Genomic DNA, 19025 nt, shown 5'->3' on the forward strand with positions numbered 1-19025 from the left:
GTCCGTCTAAGTCATTGACATGTGAGTACTAGGGGTATGCAAGAAACCGAAAAAACTAACCGAAACCAAGAAAACCGATGGTTTGGTTTTATGTTTTTGTAAAAACCGCACTAACGGCTCGGTTTTGGTTTTGCATGTAAAAAAACCGAAAAAACATAACCGAAGCGAATTCCTAAATTTTTGTTTTTTTATATTTTATATTAAGTAATTTATAAGAATTTAATAAATATGCAACTCCAATATTTTTGATCAAATGTATAACATTTTATAATTTTACAATTAACAAAATTATTTATACCTAAATTCATTATTTTTTGCTAACTTTTTTTTCGGCCTAAAATTTTCAAGCTCAAATGGCAAAAACCGAAAAAACCGAAACCAAAACCGAAACCGAACGCTTTCAAAAACTCCAGAAACCGAAGTTTTGGTTTTCGGTTTGGTTTTAGCCAAAAACCGTACCGAACCGCATCACGCACACCCCTAGACTGAGTACCATGTAACAAGCAACTTAGACGCTCCGAGTTTCTTTGAATCTTCTGATGAATATATGTTTATATGGAAGATAAAAAAAAATAAAAACTTCATTAAATCCACAAAACATTGCACAAATTCAAGCATCTTAAGGAATATAAGTTATACATGAAGCATATATATTCCCTTTTATTCTCTTCAACTTCACAAACTTTAACAATACAATGCTCATATAACACTTGTCATTATATTACTTACCAAAATGAAAAATAAAATAAAATATCATGCACTCACAAACATCATATCTTGCTTCTTGTTGCCCAAATTCAACCAATCACAACCTTTGCATGCCAACTTTTGTTTTTCTTTTGACTTCTACAGTTCCAGCACCAAGTCTACACATGAACAAATAATAAATATAACATTGCTTTTGGTTAGAGTTTTATATACACAGAGGTTGATCCTACAAAACCAATTTTAAGTAATAACTGCCAAAATCGTATAAACACGTATACTTATTGCTTTAAGTGTCATACATAAAACGGTCTCTATGCGACATGGAACACAAACTCTTATAATCACGTAGCATGATAAATTTTATTGAATTAGAAAAAAAACTATTGCAATACCATACTCAAATTATAGAGAATAAAATTTCCGTTTTTATATTGTAATATATTTTATAATATTAACGTATAAAATAGTTATGCCCGTTTAAAAATCATGGGGGGGGGGGGAGGGGGAGTTGGTTTAAAAGTCAACAGTATATTTAAATCGATTGTACCATATTTTTTAAATCGTTTTAAAAGTTGCAATCACCTAAACTTTTAAAACTATGTAAAATTACTTTTTATCCTCCTTATATGTATTATAATATGGAAAGCATATACATATAGATATGCATGTGTGTGTATAGGGGCATATTCTTTTAAGAACCAATATTATGTTAAGAATCATGAGAACTGCATTACACATTTACATTTCGCCTCAACGCATATATGCATTTAGACAAAAGAAAAAAAGACTTATCAATATTATATTATATAAAAATAAATCTTAAAATATTAAAATCTATATGTTTTATATTTAATTAATATATGGTGAGTGTTTAGACACACTTACAGTCAGCATCTGATTTGATCCAGCATTCTCTGTTCCCATCTGAATCAGTCACACAACATCCAGATGGCATGTGGCCCACAGTGCAGTTTGCACCATTTTTAGTAATATCCACCATAGGAAATATAACATCTTCAGACAACATGTTGCCTTCTGCAACATGTTTTATATTATTTTCGAACTTTGGTTCAATAGGATGTCCTTCAGGGTGAACCTTCCTATGAAACATTTGTAAAATCTGCATGTATGTTCCACATAACATGTTATAAATGTACTCGAATAATATTAACGTTCAGTGAACCGTTCGGTGGAAAGCGAACGAACATGAACATAACTATTAGACTATATAATTAGTGTGAGCCCACGTGCCAGCCACTAGGTATATAGGGTTTGGGCCCGTGGGCTCAAGCTAATAATATAGTCTAATAATAACTTTTTTGTTCATTTAGTTTAAATGAACGAGCGTGAATACATAATACATGTGTTGTTTGTTCATTTAAACTAGTTCGTTTTTTTAGCAAATGAGCGAAAATGAATTTAACTTTTTGTTCATATAGTTAAACGAATTAATATATTTTACATGTCTCGTTCGTTCATTTAAACCAGTTTAGGTTCCTTCATTTATGTTTGTTAATTTACATTTTTTAAGCTCATTAATATATTCTTTTAAGTTTTTAGGACGAGTGTGAATACATGTCTTGTTTGTTCATTTAAACTAGTTCGTTTTTTAGCAAACAAACGAACATGAATGTAGCTTTTTTGTTCATTTAGTTAAAACGAGTGAATACGAATACATGTCTCATTCATTCATTTAAACTAGTTTAGGTCCGTTCGCTTACACTCATTTATGTTTATTAATTTACATTTTTTTAAGCTCGTTAATATATTCATTACAATTTAAATCTTATAGTTTTAATAACTGTTTAGGCCCTGCATATTGTTGTTCACATTTACTTTTAACGGTTTTAGCTAAGTTATGTATGTCTATTAATATTTTCATTTAAATTACTGTTAGCAAATCACACAAACAAATACGAACAAAAAACCTTCATTCGTTTAATTGTTTGTGTTCGATCGTTTGTTCAGTTAAAGTTAAACGAACGGACACGACTAGTATACCTTCCGCGACGGCTTTTTATCGCCCGTGGAGTGCTTAGAGGAATGTGTTCTTCCTTTAAGTATTTTCTTCATCAAGCAAACAGCAGACTTTTCGCTTTCTTTCTCTTTAATCTTTTCGGTTTTAATAAATTTTCCGCCATTAATAACCTCTTCAACTACTTTAGTCTTTTGAAACAGCTCTCCAAGTGATGTCCTATGCTCCTTGTCTTTCTTTGCTGTTACTGATACTGATACTGTTTCCGACAACTCAATAACCGAACCGAACAAATAGTCTTGCAGCGGACAAACAGCCGCTCCACTTTCCCTACCTTCGGGTTCCAAAACCTTTTCCAACTCATCATTAATGAGTTTTAGTTCATCATCTGTCGGTTCGGTTTCTTGACTTTCTTCCTCGATATTATAAGTGGAAAAAGTTGGTGTTTTCGGTTCGTTAGTTACTGTTTCTGCAGCTAAGGTTCCTATTGCAAGGAACCCATGAAACAGTTCAGAGAAAACAGCAGCCGAGTCTTCTTCTTCGGCTGTTGTTTGCTTTGCGGTTTCGATGCATGTGAACGATTTACGAAACTGCCCTTCTCGTTGCGGTTTGTTTAAAGTCTTTGCGTAGTAGTGTGATTTGGGATAGAGTTGTATGTCGTCGAATGACGGCTGGCCCGGAAGACATGAGCAAGAGTTCCCTGCTCATTAATTATAGAACACTGTCATAACGGGTTCGGGTTAAAACGGGTCATTTTCCCAAAAAAAAAAATTTGGGGATTTTTTTTTTGTATTTACAAGATAATATTACTGCAACAATAATCTAAATCTCTTTGAGTAAAAAAGATTTAGGAGGTTGTATGGATTAAAAAGAGACTTTGGACGACTTTAAGCCCGTCTACGGCTTTGCGCTGTATTTGTTCTGGCCCGTTTGATATAAAAAAAGCCCGAATCAACCCATTTATTAGTAAATAAGTTTTAATTGCCACCTCAAAATAGTAAGGGTGTTCATGGTCCGGTTTGCCAGTTTTAACGCAAAACTTTCAGCCTAACTGGTTATTACGGTTTTGGGAAACACACAAACCAAACTGGTGATTTTCACGGTTTTACTGTTGACGGTTCGGTTTTGTCGGTTTTAAACAAAATAAATTTTTTTTGAAGCATAACTTTGTATAAATTTAAAAGAAATGATATTTGTTAATATGAAATATTACATAGCTTTATATTCCTAAAAACAAAAACATAAATAATAAATCGTAGGCTCCAAGTTCCAAACCGTCAAACCGTTAAAACCAAACCTGACAACTTCCTTCGAAGGAAGCGGTTTAGGTGGTTTCAACAGTTTATGAACACTCCTACTAAATATATAGATATATTAATAGAAAAGGTGGATAGAGATTAGAGACTCATATTGTTAGCTCATTAACTTATATACTGTTAGTTTGATAATGTGTTATATGACTATCTAAGATACACATAAAATATTGAGATTGTTTAATTGTAACTTATTATTCTATGCTTTTGTAAAGAAAAACTTACAAAATAATAAAATTGAGAAAAACGAGTCGTGTTGAATACAAGCCGAATAACTTACTTGGAGCGAATTCTGTCGACGGCTCATTGTTCGTCTGCCTAAACTTATGCTGCATCCAATCAAGTAACTGAAACAAAACATAGTCAAGCATGAATCATTATAAGTTTATAACTATGCAACAATATTATTTTCTAAATATTTAAAACATTACCTTCATTTTGAATCCTCTAGAGAGCTTAATGAATAATAAGATGTATGATAATGTGAAAGTAGATGAAAGGTTCCTATTTATTATGATATTTAGTATATGTTTATGAAGTTCCAATTCATGGCTTTTAGACAAAAACATATAGAAAATAACAAAGTTAAGGGGCTGGATGCATGTGCAAAAGATCAAATAATTTGGTCAAATAGTCAATGGTTAATTAGTCACCTTTACTTTATGTTTTGACATATTATGTGATGTGTTTTAATATCAATATGCATGCATTTGTGAGTTGATCCTAGGTTTTGTGCAGTGTATTTGAAATCTGTCAAAGACATTTCATGAATGTTAGTTACATTAGGTTGTGATGGTGGTGACGGGAGTCGGAACTCGTTCGAACTTGCTAGTTTATGTGTTACAAATTAGGGGTGTAAATGAGCCAAGCCCGAGCTCAGCTCGTTTTGACATATGAGGGCTCGAGCTCGGCTCGTCAATTGTTTTTTCAAGATTGAACTCGGCTCATTTATTAATTAATATACGCTTTAAATTATTAAATTTTATATGATTTAAGAAAAACTTTAAACGAGCCTAAGCTCGGCTCAAGCTCATGTAGTACCTTAAACGAGATGAAGCTCGGCTCGATCTCAACTAGGTGATGTAAAAGTAGGGGTGCAAATGAGTCGAGCCCGAGCTCGACCAGGCTCGAGCTCGGCTTGTTTAACTTGCACAGAGCTCAAGCTCGACTCTTTTCGAGCTCTATTTTCGAGCTCGGACTCGGATCGTTTACGATTTATCAATTTCGTTATAAATATATTTATTTTTACATTTTTTTTCTACTATAATTTTATGTATAAAATAACATATATTATTTAGTTATTTTTATTTATTTTTTCATAACATATATACATACATATATATATATATATATTAATTGATAATGATTAAATATATATTTTAAATAAATATATATTTTAAAAATTATATCAATGACATGCTCGTTTAGGCTCGCGAGCCGGCTTTAGCTCGATAAGTGAAGCTCAGGCTCGGGCCCGTTTATTAAAAAGCTCGGCTCAATCGAGCTTTTAACGAGCCGATCTCGAGTAGCTCGCCTTGTTTGCATCCCTGTGTAAAACTAATATATAGAAGTCTAAAAGAGAGAATTTAAACACACAAGGTTCGTTAAAGCTCAACAAGCCTAAACAAGCTTCACATACAAGGCTCGAGCTTGGGCTCGATAACTAAACGAGCTTTATTTGAGACTCATTTACACCCCTAGTTACAATTAAAAATGAAATGGTCTCTATGATTAGGTTGATGTTAACATGAACAATTTGGATGCATTTATTTTGAGCAATTTGGGACATGAAGATGCATTTATTCAAGCTTGTACTTTATTGTTTAATGCTTAAAGATACAACTTCATGCTAATTTGGATGCATTTATTTTGAGCAATTTGGTCACATCAAGCATGGTCCTACATTAATAAATAATTTTACTTTGTTTACAAATAAAATCAGAAGAACAATACAATTTAATGAACATCAACATATTACCTTAAAAATAGTTATGAATATGAAAATACACATGTACCTTCTATTCATGGATTGATACATTTTTAGAATCTTATGTTTTACAAACAAGTTTTTGATGTTCTAGGTGGTAAAATCTACCAATATATATATTATATGTGGTAAGGTGGTGAATTGATATTTGAATAACTCCCAAACGTCTTATTGATTTAGAAATATAACTAAAAAACTTGATTACATTGTGTAACCGACTAACCTTAACTTTGTAGTCAAAACATTACCAAATCTAATTCCAATGTAATTAGAAAACTTGATAAATTATGACTGATTTGTCAATATTAGTCCTCCAAGGTCACCAAGTTGTGACTTGAGATCCAAAACTTACCAACACTTAGAACTATCTTAATAGTTCGAACTAAAAATGGATCGAGCATAGTTGGCTAGGTTTGTAACTAAGTCAAGATCGAGACAAAGCTAGCTCGCCCTGGCTTGGCTCGTGAACAACCCTTGTTATACTCCTTAAGAATGTGATGTGGAGGTGGCAAATGGTGGGTTGTCTAGAAACAATATTCACTAAGATCAATCAATCATACCCAGTAGATATCATTCCAATGGTGATGCTATTAGTAGAGTCTGGAGATTGTGAGATGTAGACAAACCATACCTCTATCCCAGAAGATAGAGAGGTTGCTTCACAAAGATATATTAAATATTAACAATAACAATGTTAGATCTGATATAAAAAATTTATTAATATCATATACACATTGCAAATACACTTCGGACGACTTTCAATCCTTTTAACTCATTCTTTTTTAACTTATTTTTTTTCGTTTGCAATGCTCATAGACCAATTATTATAGATAAAACATAACCCTAAACGAGGTATACAACTCGAATTTGTGACCTCTGCTAAGATATCAATATTACACGGGCTAAATTTGTTGACTGGAAACAATTATTAGGAAAAAATATATATGTCGCTTTCGAGTTTTAACGTGTTTCCTTTTAACTCGTTTTCTTACATTGGAGATTAAAACAACCTGAATCGACCCAATTAAAAATATACATGAGGGAAGGAATCCTATGAAATGATTGATATGTGTCTCTTCTGTTTGTCTATTCTTGTTAAGCTTGGTATCAAGTCCACTAGTTCATGTTGATGATATTAGTCTCTAAAGCTATAATTCATATGGTAATAGGAGCCCCAAATAAAAGAAAGCCAATTATATAATAAGATCTTCATCATAACCTCTATGTAGGTCCCTTGATAGATTGGTTCTTCATTACTATACACATCCATAATATTGAAATGTTTTCCTAACGGGACCGACCAATAGAGGTGCTCAATATTGAAACCAGACTCAAAAATCTCGAAATTCGAGATATTCACATTCGATTCGGTTTCAGTAATCAAGTATGACTACAAATTAATGATTTTTAGTTTGATTCGATTCAAACGCATTTTGTTTTTATTACATATAAATATAGACACACACGCATTTATATAAAATTTAATTATAATAGTCTTTTTCAAGTACTAAATTCTAAAAGTTAAAAGTTATCATTCTGGTAAACGAAACCTTTAAAAGCTCTTTGGTTGCTTCTTATATTCTCTCAAGCCAGCAGATTGTTTTATTTGTAAATAAAAGTTTCTCATGCATTTGATCTGAATTCACGGGTATGAGTTTCACCAAACCCAGATAGCCTTTAAACGGGTTATAACATCTCATAAAATTAAAAAAATAATCTCACTAAATATTTTGTGAAATGAATATCTAATTATGGGTTAGCCTGTGATGTTTTAATAAGTAAAAATAAGTTATATGTTTCAACCCGTTATCATAATTCTTATAAGTAAAAAAATAAAATAAATTTGAAGGAAAGTTTTAAACTAAGAAGCACATAGGATGTGTCATTACCTTGTAACTTATTTCATAGTTTGTGTCACGTTAATGTTATGTCCTACATTTGTTGCTTTCTCTATGGAATATATGTTTTATAGTTACCTAATATCATGTAAGCTACTAAGTGCCTATTTATATCACTACACTATGAATTGTCACGGCCCATGAGGCCCATCAGCCCATATAATTAGTGTATACGCGTGACAATAATTATTTCCAAATATATAGTACAATAATTCAAGACATTTGATTAATATACATAAAATTTTATACATTTAATTATTTCAATAAGTTCATTATATGTAGGATAATATGTACACAAAGCTACATAGTCTTCTTGTTTTCACTTTTTTTTTTATCATTATAAATATGAAAAAAAAATCATAAAATGGTTTAATAAAAATCATAAAAAAAACAGGAATACTTTTTAAATATAATGACAAAAAAAGTTAATTAAGTTTATATTTTTGACAATTTGTTATGATAAACCTTTTTATATGTTTGATAAAAAAAAATATTGTAGTTTCATTTGAATTTGTAATAGGATTAGCAAATTATTTAAAAATCAATTAGAGCATCCGTAATGGCTATGTCGACCTCACGAATTTCAACTATAAGTACAAATGAGATAATTGGGTACATTTAGCGCTACTCATTTTATATAAAAATAAAGATAACAAAAACGTGTTCTTTTTTCTCACCAGGTAAACACACTAAAAGTCCATGTTTTTTAATCAACTAGTGTGTGGATTATCTCTTACATTGCCACATTATCGTTAATCTGTCACGTGTGATGTACCCAATTAAGCAACATGAACCGATGATACCCGCTTAAAATATGCATGATTCTTTTTCATCAAAAAATTGTAAAACAAGTCCTTCAAGTTCGTTCAAGACTCGAAATTGTCACGCATAACCCCTAAACTTTAAGTTTCCAAAAGCTACTTTTTTAACCCAAAATGTAAAAAATCAATATAAACAAAAAGATGTAACAAGTGAACTAAAAATAATCAAGAAAACAAGAACATAACTTAATAGTAACTAAATTAACTTCATTACTCAAACTTCTTATCTTTTGTTTCATTTTGATTTTTGTCAGCAGCCAACTTTGCTTCTGTCTCATATCTCTCCTTGAAATGTACCTCAAATGCTCTTGGAAAAAAATATGGAATTAAAAATGCAAATATATTGATTGAAAAATATGCCAAATTCGCCAATGCTAGACTCATTCCAAACCAATACCATGCAATATCCTGGTCCAATCAAAACATGACACGTTAGCATTCACGGGTTCTTGAAACGGGACTAGACCAGACCGGTCAGTTGGATGGGGAACCGGCTACATAACCGGTTAAGTCTATATACTGATTTATTTACTACTTGAGACTCCATATTTTGTTCATTTTAGGTTTCATATTTTGTTAACGTTGCAAATTGTTTGTTAACAATACAAATTCTTTGTTTAATTGTAAACTCACATCAAAACCATTGTTTTCATAACAGACTAGTCTGACGTCGTATAGTAACCGACCACACAACCGGTTAAGTCCATCTCAACCGGGCTGGATTTCAAAACAATTTTCTTTACAAAAATACAAATTCTTGCTTAAATTGTAAATTCATACCAAAACCACTGTCCTCGGAACCAAACCAGACCTGACCCGTCGATCATATGGTAACTAACTACATTACATGTTAAATCCATCTTAATTAGAGGTGCACAGACCGGTTTAAAACTAAAAACCGGTTTGGGTTGAAACCAGTTCGATTTGGTCAACAACAGACAAATAGTCAAATATGATCGGTTTCTGTTCGGGTCAAAATCGGTTTGTTGACCGGTTTATGATTGGTTTTGACCAGTTTTTGGCATGTTTCGGTTTGGTTAACCGGTTTTGATGGAAAAATAACAAACCAGTCTCAAACCTACGGTTTCAATCAGTTTAAAACCAGTTTTTACATAATAGGCTTCAAACTGATTAGGTTTCGGTTCAATTAACTAGTTTATTTGACCACCTCACCTCTAATCTTAACCAAACCAAATTTTTATAGAAGGAAAAAAGTAAAGTTTCCATTTACAAAATCTCACATATTAATTTTTTAATTTCCTACATATTTCATATTTTATTTATTCTAAATTGAATATTCTAACATTACAAATCATTTATTAACACTCAAAACTCTTTGTAAAATCATAACTTCTAAAAACCAAAATAGTTTCACAATTTATTTCTAAATTAATTAAATATACCAGTTTAAACCAAACCCGTGTACTACATTGGCTGAAAAACATCAATACATACCTGAACACGCGCGTTTTCATCTAGCGATTTATGAACCCAAACATCCTGTATCCAATCCAATATCACAAACATCCTTCTAACCGTATACAACATCGGCACCAACGCTCTAACCGGAGCCGAAAACAACGATAACCCGCTAACAACATTCTCGGTCAATATTTGAAACGACAACAAAAATAATTGTGGTGTCGCGGATCTAACCGCCTCATTGTCACCCCTAGCAAACCCTCCTAAAACATAAGCTAACGGTAAAAACAGTCCAATAATAGTCCCAACTAATGAATAGACACGTAACATTGTGTTAGGTTGAATAATAATAATATCATTGTTATTTTTATTATTATTGTTGGTCTCCTTATTTTTCGCGGCTCCAGGAAAAGCGAGCCGCGACAGAATAAGGAGATATGCGGTTGTGACCGCGGGGAACACTAGGTCGAATAATGGGACTAGGCCGATGGCGGAAAAGACCATGACGAATGCGACGAGTTGGAGTTCGATCCAACGGATGGAACCCATCATGTTAGGGGGTCGGCGGTGGTGGTCCACGGCGGGTTTGGGTGGCTCTAAGCCGTGAGCCACCGCTAGTTGTACACCGGACATGTTTTTTTGTTTTTTTAAGTAATAATAATAATAATTAAGGTGGTGAGGTTTGGAGTAAGTGTGAGTGGTTAAGGGATAAACATGTTTTTTAAGTAAGTGTTCTGAGATAATTAAGGATCTGTTTGGCCACGTGGTAGCATTGGAAGTTGTACACGTGGCGACATATTTTGACAACAGTACATGTTAATATACTATGTTGTACATGTAAATATAGGTATGTTGAACATGTTATAAAACCTTTAAGATCATATTTCATGTAATGATTGATGGCCTTAGCTTAACATTTTGTAGGTCTAAATTAAAATGAAATTTTGTGGTCATTTCATGACAACTGTTTATAAAACCAAAAAAAGTGTTAATAACCAGTCTTGAACTTTTAACCTGCAACTAGGCAATACACAGGTTTACCACCAAAGCAATAGATATTTTTATTTCTAGTCTGACAATTGAATATTTAGATGTCTTAATTAACTGTGGACCTAAATCTTATATTCATTTCAATGGCCCACGTGCCAGCCCTAATGATCGAGTATCTCAATGGGATAACTTTTGAGTTTTGATTATGTAAGAACATAAATGGATATGTTTAATACTCGCAAAACTAATGTGTAATGAGAAACAAGTATGAGATCATGTATAAGACATAGTTTTATAATTAGATATAAGACTAACATTATTAATATTGTATTTTCCTCTTATTTTCAACATTTGTTTTTAATTAATGAAATGTTGTTTTTATTCATTTTATGGTTAAAATTAATATAATACTTAATACATATAAATTATTGAATATTATTACTTTTTAAATAAATAAATACAAGATGACATTTGGGGTATAGGGGTCCATACTCCGCACTCTTCAACTTGGGGAGATTGTGAGTTTAAGAATAATAATAATAATAATAATAATAATAATGTGACACATTGGTTGAATTTAGAAAGTTATAAGGATTTGTGGTCCATACCCTCCACCCTAATAACATATTCTTTTTTGTTAGATTAATATGCCTTGTTTGTCATATTTGGATTTTCCTACATTAGTAAATGGGAAAGGACCATTATCTTTATTACTTTTTATGACATATAGTGAATAACAAAATGCAACTTAAAAGTTAATAATATACTCAAGGGGTGATTAAATGATACTCCCACTGTCCTATTATAAGTGTCCTACTTTTACTTTTCAAGTCTTTTTTTTGCAACCTTGACTGTAAATATTTTTGTTCGTGTCATATAATACTTGATGAAAATTATATCAATGTAAAATACATTTAAAACTCAATCCATTCATATATTTTACATCAAGTATTATATAATGCAAACAAAAATATTGTCGGTCAAAGTTAAACAAAAAGAACTTGAAAAATCAAATTAGGACACTTATAATGAGACGAATGGAGTATTGTTTTTCTGTTTGTTTTCACCTGAATAACAAGTAGTAACAACAATGGTTAGAAGTTTGTACAAAAGCCCAAATCACGTGTACAAACTTAGTGTACAAAAGCCCAATCTTAGTGTATTACCCAAAAGCCCAAATCATCCTAACATTTAGTAACATACTAATGCTACATGTGTACAAACTGGGTATTTTTAGGAATTGGCTCCGGGTATGGTCACAAAAGTTAAAATCAGATCGGGTAGGAACCAGTTCTAGGTATAGTCGGGTATTTAATTGGATTTTCCGGGTTTTTTTCAGGGTCCGGGTAGGGTAGGGTAGGGTAGGGTAGGGTTTTGACCGGATAAAGATGAAACCGGCTCCGGCGGGTCTGTATCGGGAACAGGTTAGGGTAGAAACCCAATACCAGGTCGTGCCCGCGGGTTGGGTAAGGGTCTGAAACCGGGTATTCTGTGCACTATTGCCTAGTGGTGTACAAACCGGTTCGGGTTATAAACTAGAATGGTTTAGTCAACAGCTGGTCAAAACTATTTTGGTCCAAACCGGTCCGGGTTATAAATCTGTTAAGGAAGAAAAGTGTCTGAACCTATCAAACCGATTTGGTCCTGGTTATAAACCCATTTAGGAAAAAAAAACTCAATTGAAGGCATCAAACCGCTATATGAACCTACGGATTGGGTCAGTTTGGAACCAGTTTTGGGTTGTCATCGGGTTGGGTTGAAAACTAGTTCATGGGCTTGGAACCAGTTTTATTTTACCAACTCTGTAACATACCAACATGTAAACACAAATGGCATAAGACATAAAAAAACATCATAAAAATATACTAATACTTTAGTTCATTTACTTCATAAAACCATCCCCTATACAAACTTCTAAACCCCAAAATATTCATACTAATCAATATCATAGTTAATAAAAGATTATAAGGTATCAAAATATAAAAGTCTGCTTCAAACATTTCCACAAAATCATTTCGCAAGCGAAAACGTCACCCTAAACTTCGCCTCGCAACGTGTAATATATCATATACATATTCATCTAACTACATAATGGAGCAAGCGTTCGGGTTCTCATCACTAAAGAGCTGTGGGGCGTAAATGAGGCCCGGGGGGACATTTGGGTACGGTGAACCAGCATTTTTATTGTTGTCTTTGTTCTTTTCATTTTTTTGATCGTTCTTTTGGTTTTCTTCCTTCTGTTCACCATCTTTTTTTTCCTTGTTTTTGTTTTTCGGGTTTACTATCTCCGCATGCCTTCCGGCCCGCTTGCTAATGTATGTCACCAGGTTTTTCGGATCCATAGTACCCTTTACATTCACTAGTGATTTCTCCATTTCAACACTGACAGTTTGTACTCCTGTCAATCACATAACAGTAAAAAGATAAATAAATAAAGACCGATTTTGTAATGACATATACGCGTGAGAAAAAATAAATAAACCGGATAACTAAACCGATTATGCAGTTTGGTTATGGTTACATCTGCATAAATAACCGAATTCACGAAATTAACCGATATTAAAAGTTAAAACATCCTTTGTATTTTTTTTATTTTTTAAATAATATTTATATCTCAAAAAGGCTATCTAATACAGTAATACTGTCTTATAAATAGCATATTAGTTATGTTTATTTTGTTATAAATTAAAAAGATTACTTGAATTTTATGTGACTTGACATATTAGATCCACCCAGTATAAAGCGGGCGGTTAACGAATGGTTAACCGAATTAACCAAAACCACATTTTCCCGATAACCGAATTAACCAGACCATTTTTAACCAAAACCGATCGTGTGCATAAATGTGAAAAGTAAAAACCGAAACAGTGGTTGTAGGTTCGATTTTAGCCAAAAACCGAACCGACCCGATACATTCTCAAATCTCATCTCTACTTATAGGTTAAAAAGAATTAAAAAAAATAACTATGACCATATATGGTATAATCTGGACATCTTTAAAGCGGGTTGTTAACGAACCGTTAGCCGAATTAACCAAAACCACATTTTCCCGACAACCGAATTAACCAAACCATTGTTAACCAAAACCGATCATGTGCATAAATGTGAAAAGTAAAAACCGAAAACATGGTTGTAGGTTCAATTTTAGCCAAAAACCGAACCGACCCGACACATTCTCAAATCTCATCTTTATTTATAGGTTAAAAAGAATAAAAAAAACTAACTATGAACATATATGGTATAATATGTATATCTTTAATGCTTATATTCTGATCTCTGTGTTCAAATTATCATTATATTAACATTATACCAACAATTTGAACAAACAGAAGTAAATCATATCATTATATGAAACCAATAAACAAACAATTTGTGGTTTAACCACCAAAACAGAGGATAATTGTGATGAAATTTAACTGAAAGTTAAAAAAATTTACCTTCCATCTTGTGAATGCAGTGTTTGACATCCTTTGCACAACCCTCACAGTGAATATGCATCTTCAATGCCACCTCTTGCACTTTTGGTGCCTATATCAAATATATAAAATTAATTAAAAATGTAAGATTCTTTTACATTTAAGCTCGTTGAGCCTTAACGAGCCTAATATATTTTAAAATTTTAACTCTTTAGGACTTCTATGTATTATTTTCACACTGTAATGCCGAGCTCGAGCCGAGCTTTGGCTCGTTTAAGCAACTGCACATGAGTCAAACCAAGCTTAGGCTTGTAAAGGTTTTTCTCAAAATATTATACAAATAAGTAAAAATGTATTTCAAATAACTAATAAGTAATAAACTAGTCGAACTCGAGCTTGAGACAACAACAAAAAAGCTGAGGGTTGGCTCGTTTAAGCAACTAAACTTGAGCTCGAGCCGAGCTTTGGCTCGTTAAAGTTTTTCTTAAAATATATAAAAATAACTGAAAAATGTATATTGTTTAATAAAATATAACAAATGAGTTGAGCTTTGGTTCGTTTAAACTGTACATGAGCTCAAGCCAATCTTATGCTCGATAAGGTTTTTCTCAAAATACATTTAAACAATAAAAAATGTGTATTGATTAACTAATAAACAATAAACAACCCGAGCTCAAGCTTGAAAAAACAACTCATGAGCCGCGCTCGAGCTTTAAGAAAAGAGCTCAAAATCAGTCTAGCCCGAGCTCTCGTAACCCAGCTCGTTTACACCCACCTAATTGCTTCTAATAACTGAAAATTGCCAAATTGACATGTGTATCGATTGATTATTAGTAAATAATAAATGAGTTCAACCTTGAAAAGACAACTCACGAGCCGAGCTCGGGCTCTCGTAAGTCAAAACGAGTCGAGCTTGGGCTCGGCATGGCTCGTTTACACTTTACACTACTTGATTGCTTATGATAACTAATAAATTGCCAACTTGAAACAACAATTAGTGTTAAAGTAACTGAAATTACCTCAGGTTTCTTCTCTTGTTTCTTCTCAGGCTGCTGTTTCTTCTGCACTGGAAAGATGATATCAACATGCTTCCCTGTTTTACGCCTCACGCGTTCTGCAACACGTACCGGATCTGCAGACTTGCCTTTCACAGTCACTCGATGATCTTTTGCATTAATTTCAACTTCTTCAACGCCTAAACAGTTAATCAATGCACCAATCATTAATAATAATTAAATAAATAAATCAACATATTGAATGATAATCAATCTTATTTAATGAGCATTCATGATCAGAATAATAGCGGTTATTGGCCAGTAATTAGTAATAATAATAGTAATAACATATTATTGTTATTGTTACTGTTACTGTTACTATAAATTAATACATTAGAATCTTTGGTACATTCAAAGATACTAATTGTAGTATTATGTTACAAAAGAAACAATTAATGTTTAATATTAATTATAATAAACAGTTACCTTCAAATCCTCTGAGTGATTTCACAAGGGTCTCAACACAGCCTTGACAATGAAGATAAACGCCTAACACGATCGTTCCAGCTTTGTTGTTTTTGTCGGATTTTTGGTTGTTGGATTTATCATCTGCCCCATCAGCTTTGTTGCTAGTTTCTTCAGGCTTCGGCTCTTCCGTGTTGTTGCTGTTGTCATTGTTGTTATTGTTATTATTGTTGTTGTTGTTCTTGTTCTGCAATTTTTAACAGTGAGTATAAGAAGCTAGTTAAATGATATCAAATATTCAATCAAACAGTAAGCATACAGTAGAGCAAATTGAACACAACATTCATATATTATTGTGTTAACAGATTATTATAAGCAAAGTTGAATAGAAACGAATCATGATGAACTCAATCGAGCGTATCATCGATTGATTTTATCATGAAAACGCACAAATATAACAAAAATCAAGCAACAGAGTACTAAAACCGAAAATGATAAAAACTAGCTATGATTCACTCAATCGAACGCTCAATCGAACGTATGATCTTTAAATCGCATCATAGAGTCGCATACACGTGTTTTTCCTCCATGAAATCGTACCAATATAGAGAAAATAAACCCTTCCTATAAATCCAATCGGAAAATAAACCTAAAACAATGATAACAAGTGTGATCCATCCGATAAAACTTGTATGTGAAATCAGATTCAATCAAACAATGCATATAATATACATGAAATCTCATTTTACAAATAACTTTAAGTAAAATTGAGAAAAAAATCGTTCCTATACAACAAATCAGAAAATAAGTCTAAAATATCAATCAACCAGTGTTATCCGTACGGATTCAATATTCATGAAATCTCATATTGAAGTTTATATTTAGAGAATTAGCTAAAAAAAACGTAATATATCGATGAACAAGTGCGATTCATCGATAATACTCGTAATACTCGTACGAAATCAGATTTAATCAAACATGCTCTTTCAGAAATTGTTATAATAATAATAATAATAATAATAATAATAATAATAATAATAATAATAATAATAATAATAATAATAATAATAATAATAACGTTCTGATGCATAAAAACCGAAAAAAAAACCTAAAACATTGAGATTCATCCGTAAAACTTGTATCAAATCAGTTATAATCAAACATATACTCGTATAATACACGTGATATTTACATTTTAGAGTTCATTTTTTAGATAAATTGTTAAAAAAAAAACGTTCCGATGCATTAAATCGCAAATTAAACCTAAAAACATCGATAAACAACTGCAATTCATCCGTAAAATTTGTACGGAAACTCATTCAATACACATGAAATCTCATTTTCGAGTTCATTTCAGAGAAATTGTAAAAAATAATAATAATAATAATAACAATAATCGAGAAAAACACGTTCCGATGCATAATAAACCGAAAATGAAACCTAAAACATTGTGATTAATCTACAAAATCAGAATCAATGAAGCATGCTGATTGATTAAACATAAAGTTACAAATGGTGTAAAAGAAACCAGCAACAAAATCAGAGCACAGGTGTGTGTGTGTGTGAAGTGTACCTTTCCCATGGCGTGTTTGTCGAATACGAGCAAAATGCAGCAGTAGTGGTAGTGGTATCAGGCAGCAAGAGGTTATTAAGGGAGCACAACTGAGCCTGACAGTTTTTGTATGAGGCAGCCACCCACACCACAGTGTGTATATATATATATGGATACACAGACCACTAATAGTACAACAGTGTGTGTTGTTATTATTATTATTATTATTATTATTATAAAATAAAAGGGTCCATTTTGAACAACGTTATAAAATTCCGTCGGATCCTCTCTTAGTCTGGTCGCTATGGTGAGGGGCTTCGAAGCCCTTCCCTAGTGCCACGTCAGCGCCACGTGGGCACTGTGGCTTCGAAGCCCCACCCGAAAGATGCCCCTCTATGGTGCGGGGGGCTTCGAAGCCCCTTTAATACATATATACATATGTATGTATGTGTGTTTGAGAGATAGAGAGAGAGAGGGCCCCACCATCCAAGCCTCATCCGCGCCGGCCGTTTGAACCACCAAATCATCGGCGCCCAACGAAGAACCGCGCCCCACTGCGGTGTTCGCGCCCATCGGCGCCAGCCAGCTCAGCCTTTGGAGCCCCATAGCGACCAGTCTTAAACTTTTCAGACTCGTTTATTTTAAACCAATAGCTATTCGTCATGTGTCATTCATACCGTCGAACTCTCATATAACCAGTCGGCCTTGCAAAAAAAATGGAAATGATTTAAAAAAATAAATAATTTTACAAAAGAAATTATTAAGTTAAGATCCGACGGTATATTTGTGAGGCCGACAATATATACCATCTTCCGACGATATATAAGTAAAGCCGACGGTATATACCACACGTGGCAAGTAATTAGTTGTTTAAAATAAGTGAGTTTAAAGAAATTTAAGAGAGAATCTAAAGTTACTGATAATTGATATTTGAGAAATATACGATGATGATAGAAAAAAGTTTAACCATATTATATTATTATTCTCTCTCTTATAAAATAAAAGGTGTTTTCTACATAGTGGTATAATATCAAATTGAAGATTTTATGATTTTATACAAAGGAACACATAAATGTGATATTGTGATTACAAATTAAATGTGACAATTAATGTGACTTGTAAGTTACAAGTTGTAACGATAAATGCAAATGATTAAATTTTATTATGTAAGTCGAGCTTTATTGTGTACAGATTTAGAGGTGCAAACGAGCTGATTTGCTCGTGAGCTACTTGAGCTTTGGTCGATAAAAAGCTTGAAATGAGTCAAACTTTTTCGAGCTCGAGCCAAGCCTGGGTCACAAACAAAGCTTATTTAGTAATCGAGTCATGAGCTCGAGCGTTGTATGGGAAGCTTGTTCAGGCTAGTAGAGCTTAATGTATTTTTAAGTTTTGTCCTTTTTAGACTTTTGTTTGTTAACTTTACACTACATTATCGAGCTCAGTTCGTTTGAGAGCTATATGTGTTTGAGCCGAGCTTAGGCTT

The 19025-nt window shown here is 32.7% G+C and overlaps 3 protein-coding genes across 3 annotated transcripts; all 3 read right to left on the minus strand.

Annotated features, from left to right (window-relative positions):
* Positions 1-588: 588 nt before the first annotated feature.
* On the minus strand, positions 589-4659 carry LOC143533071 (protein LAZY 1-like). Its single transcript, XM_077027941.1, has 4 exons — positions 4277-4659; positions 2710-3383; positions 1594-1828; positions 589-866 (listed from the first exon to the last, which is right to left on the minus strand). The coding sequence occupies exons 1-4, from the start codon at positions 4365-4367 to the stop codon at positions 847-849; spliced, it is 1020 nt and encodes a 339-aa protein (XP_076884056.1). The 5' UTR covers positions 4368-4659; the 3' UTR covers positions 589-846.
* A 5468-nt stretch (positions 4660-10127) lies between these two features.
* LOC143533053 (uncharacterized) lies at positions 10128-10992 on the minus strand. The gene has a single exon (XM_077027931.1). It carries the CDS (start codon positions 10755-10757, stop codon positions 10128-10130), a length of 630 nt encoding a protein of 209 aa, XP_076884046.1. The 5' UTR covers positions 10758-10992.
* A 1880-nt stretch (positions 10993-12872) lies between these two features.
* On the minus strand, positions 12873-17572 carry LOC143533054 (heavy metal-associated isoprenylated plant protein 8-like). Its single transcript, XM_077027932.1, has 5 exons — positions 17564-17572; positions 16012-16237; positions 15550-15725; positions 14552-14642; positions 12873-13512 (listed from the first exon to the last, which is right to left on the minus strand). Exons 1-5 carry the CDS (start codon positions 17570-17572, stop codon positions 13199-13201), a joined length of 816 nt encoding a protein of 271 aa, XP_076884047.1. The 3' UTR covers positions 12873-13198.
* Between the last annotated feature and the right edge of the window lie 1453 nt (positions 17573-19025).

Source organism: Bidens hawaiensis, unplaced genomic scaffold (genome assembly GCF_021521415.1).
Source record: "Bidens hawaiensis isolate Kalapana, Puna unplaced genomic scaffold, B.hawaiensis_p1.1 tig00009618_1, whole genome shotgun sequence".
In the NCBI taxonomy this organism is placed as follows: Eukaryota; Viridiplantae; Streptophyta; class Magnoliopsida; order Asterales; family Asteraceae; genus Bidens; species Bidens hawaiensis.

What these genes read in the sequence shown, in the direction of transcription:
- LOC143533071 (XM_077027941.1), bottom strand. Translation starts at nt 4,367, where the DNA reads ATGCTTGACTATGTTTTGTTTCAGTTACTTGATTGGATGCAGCATAAG. An exon ending in GTCGACAGAATTCGCTCCAA is followed by an intron (nt 3,384 to 4,276) that starts GTAAGTTATTCG and finishes ATTAATGAGCAG; the next exon opens with GGAACTCTTGCTCATGTCTT. An exon ending in GATCAAATCAGATGCTGACT is followed by an intron (nt 867 to 1,593) that starts GTAAGTGTGTCT and finishes GTTCATGTGTAG; the next exon opens with ACTTGGTGCTGGAACTGTAG.
- LOC143533053 (XM_077027931.1), bottom strand. Translation starts at nt 10,757, where the DNA reads ATGTCCGGTGTACAACTAGCGGTGGCTCACGGCTTAGAGCCACCCAAA.
- LOC143533054 (XM_077027932.1), bottom strand. An exon ending in AACAAGAGAAGAAACCTGAG is followed by an intron (nt 14,643 to 15,549) that starts GTAATTTCAGTT and finishes TATTTGATATAG; the next exon opens with GCACCAAAAGTGCAAGAGGT. An exon ending in CTGCATTCACAAGATGGAAG is followed by an intron (nt 13,513 to 14,551) that starts GTAAATTTTTTT and finishes TGTGATTGACAG; the next exon opens with GAGTACAAACTGTCAGTGTT.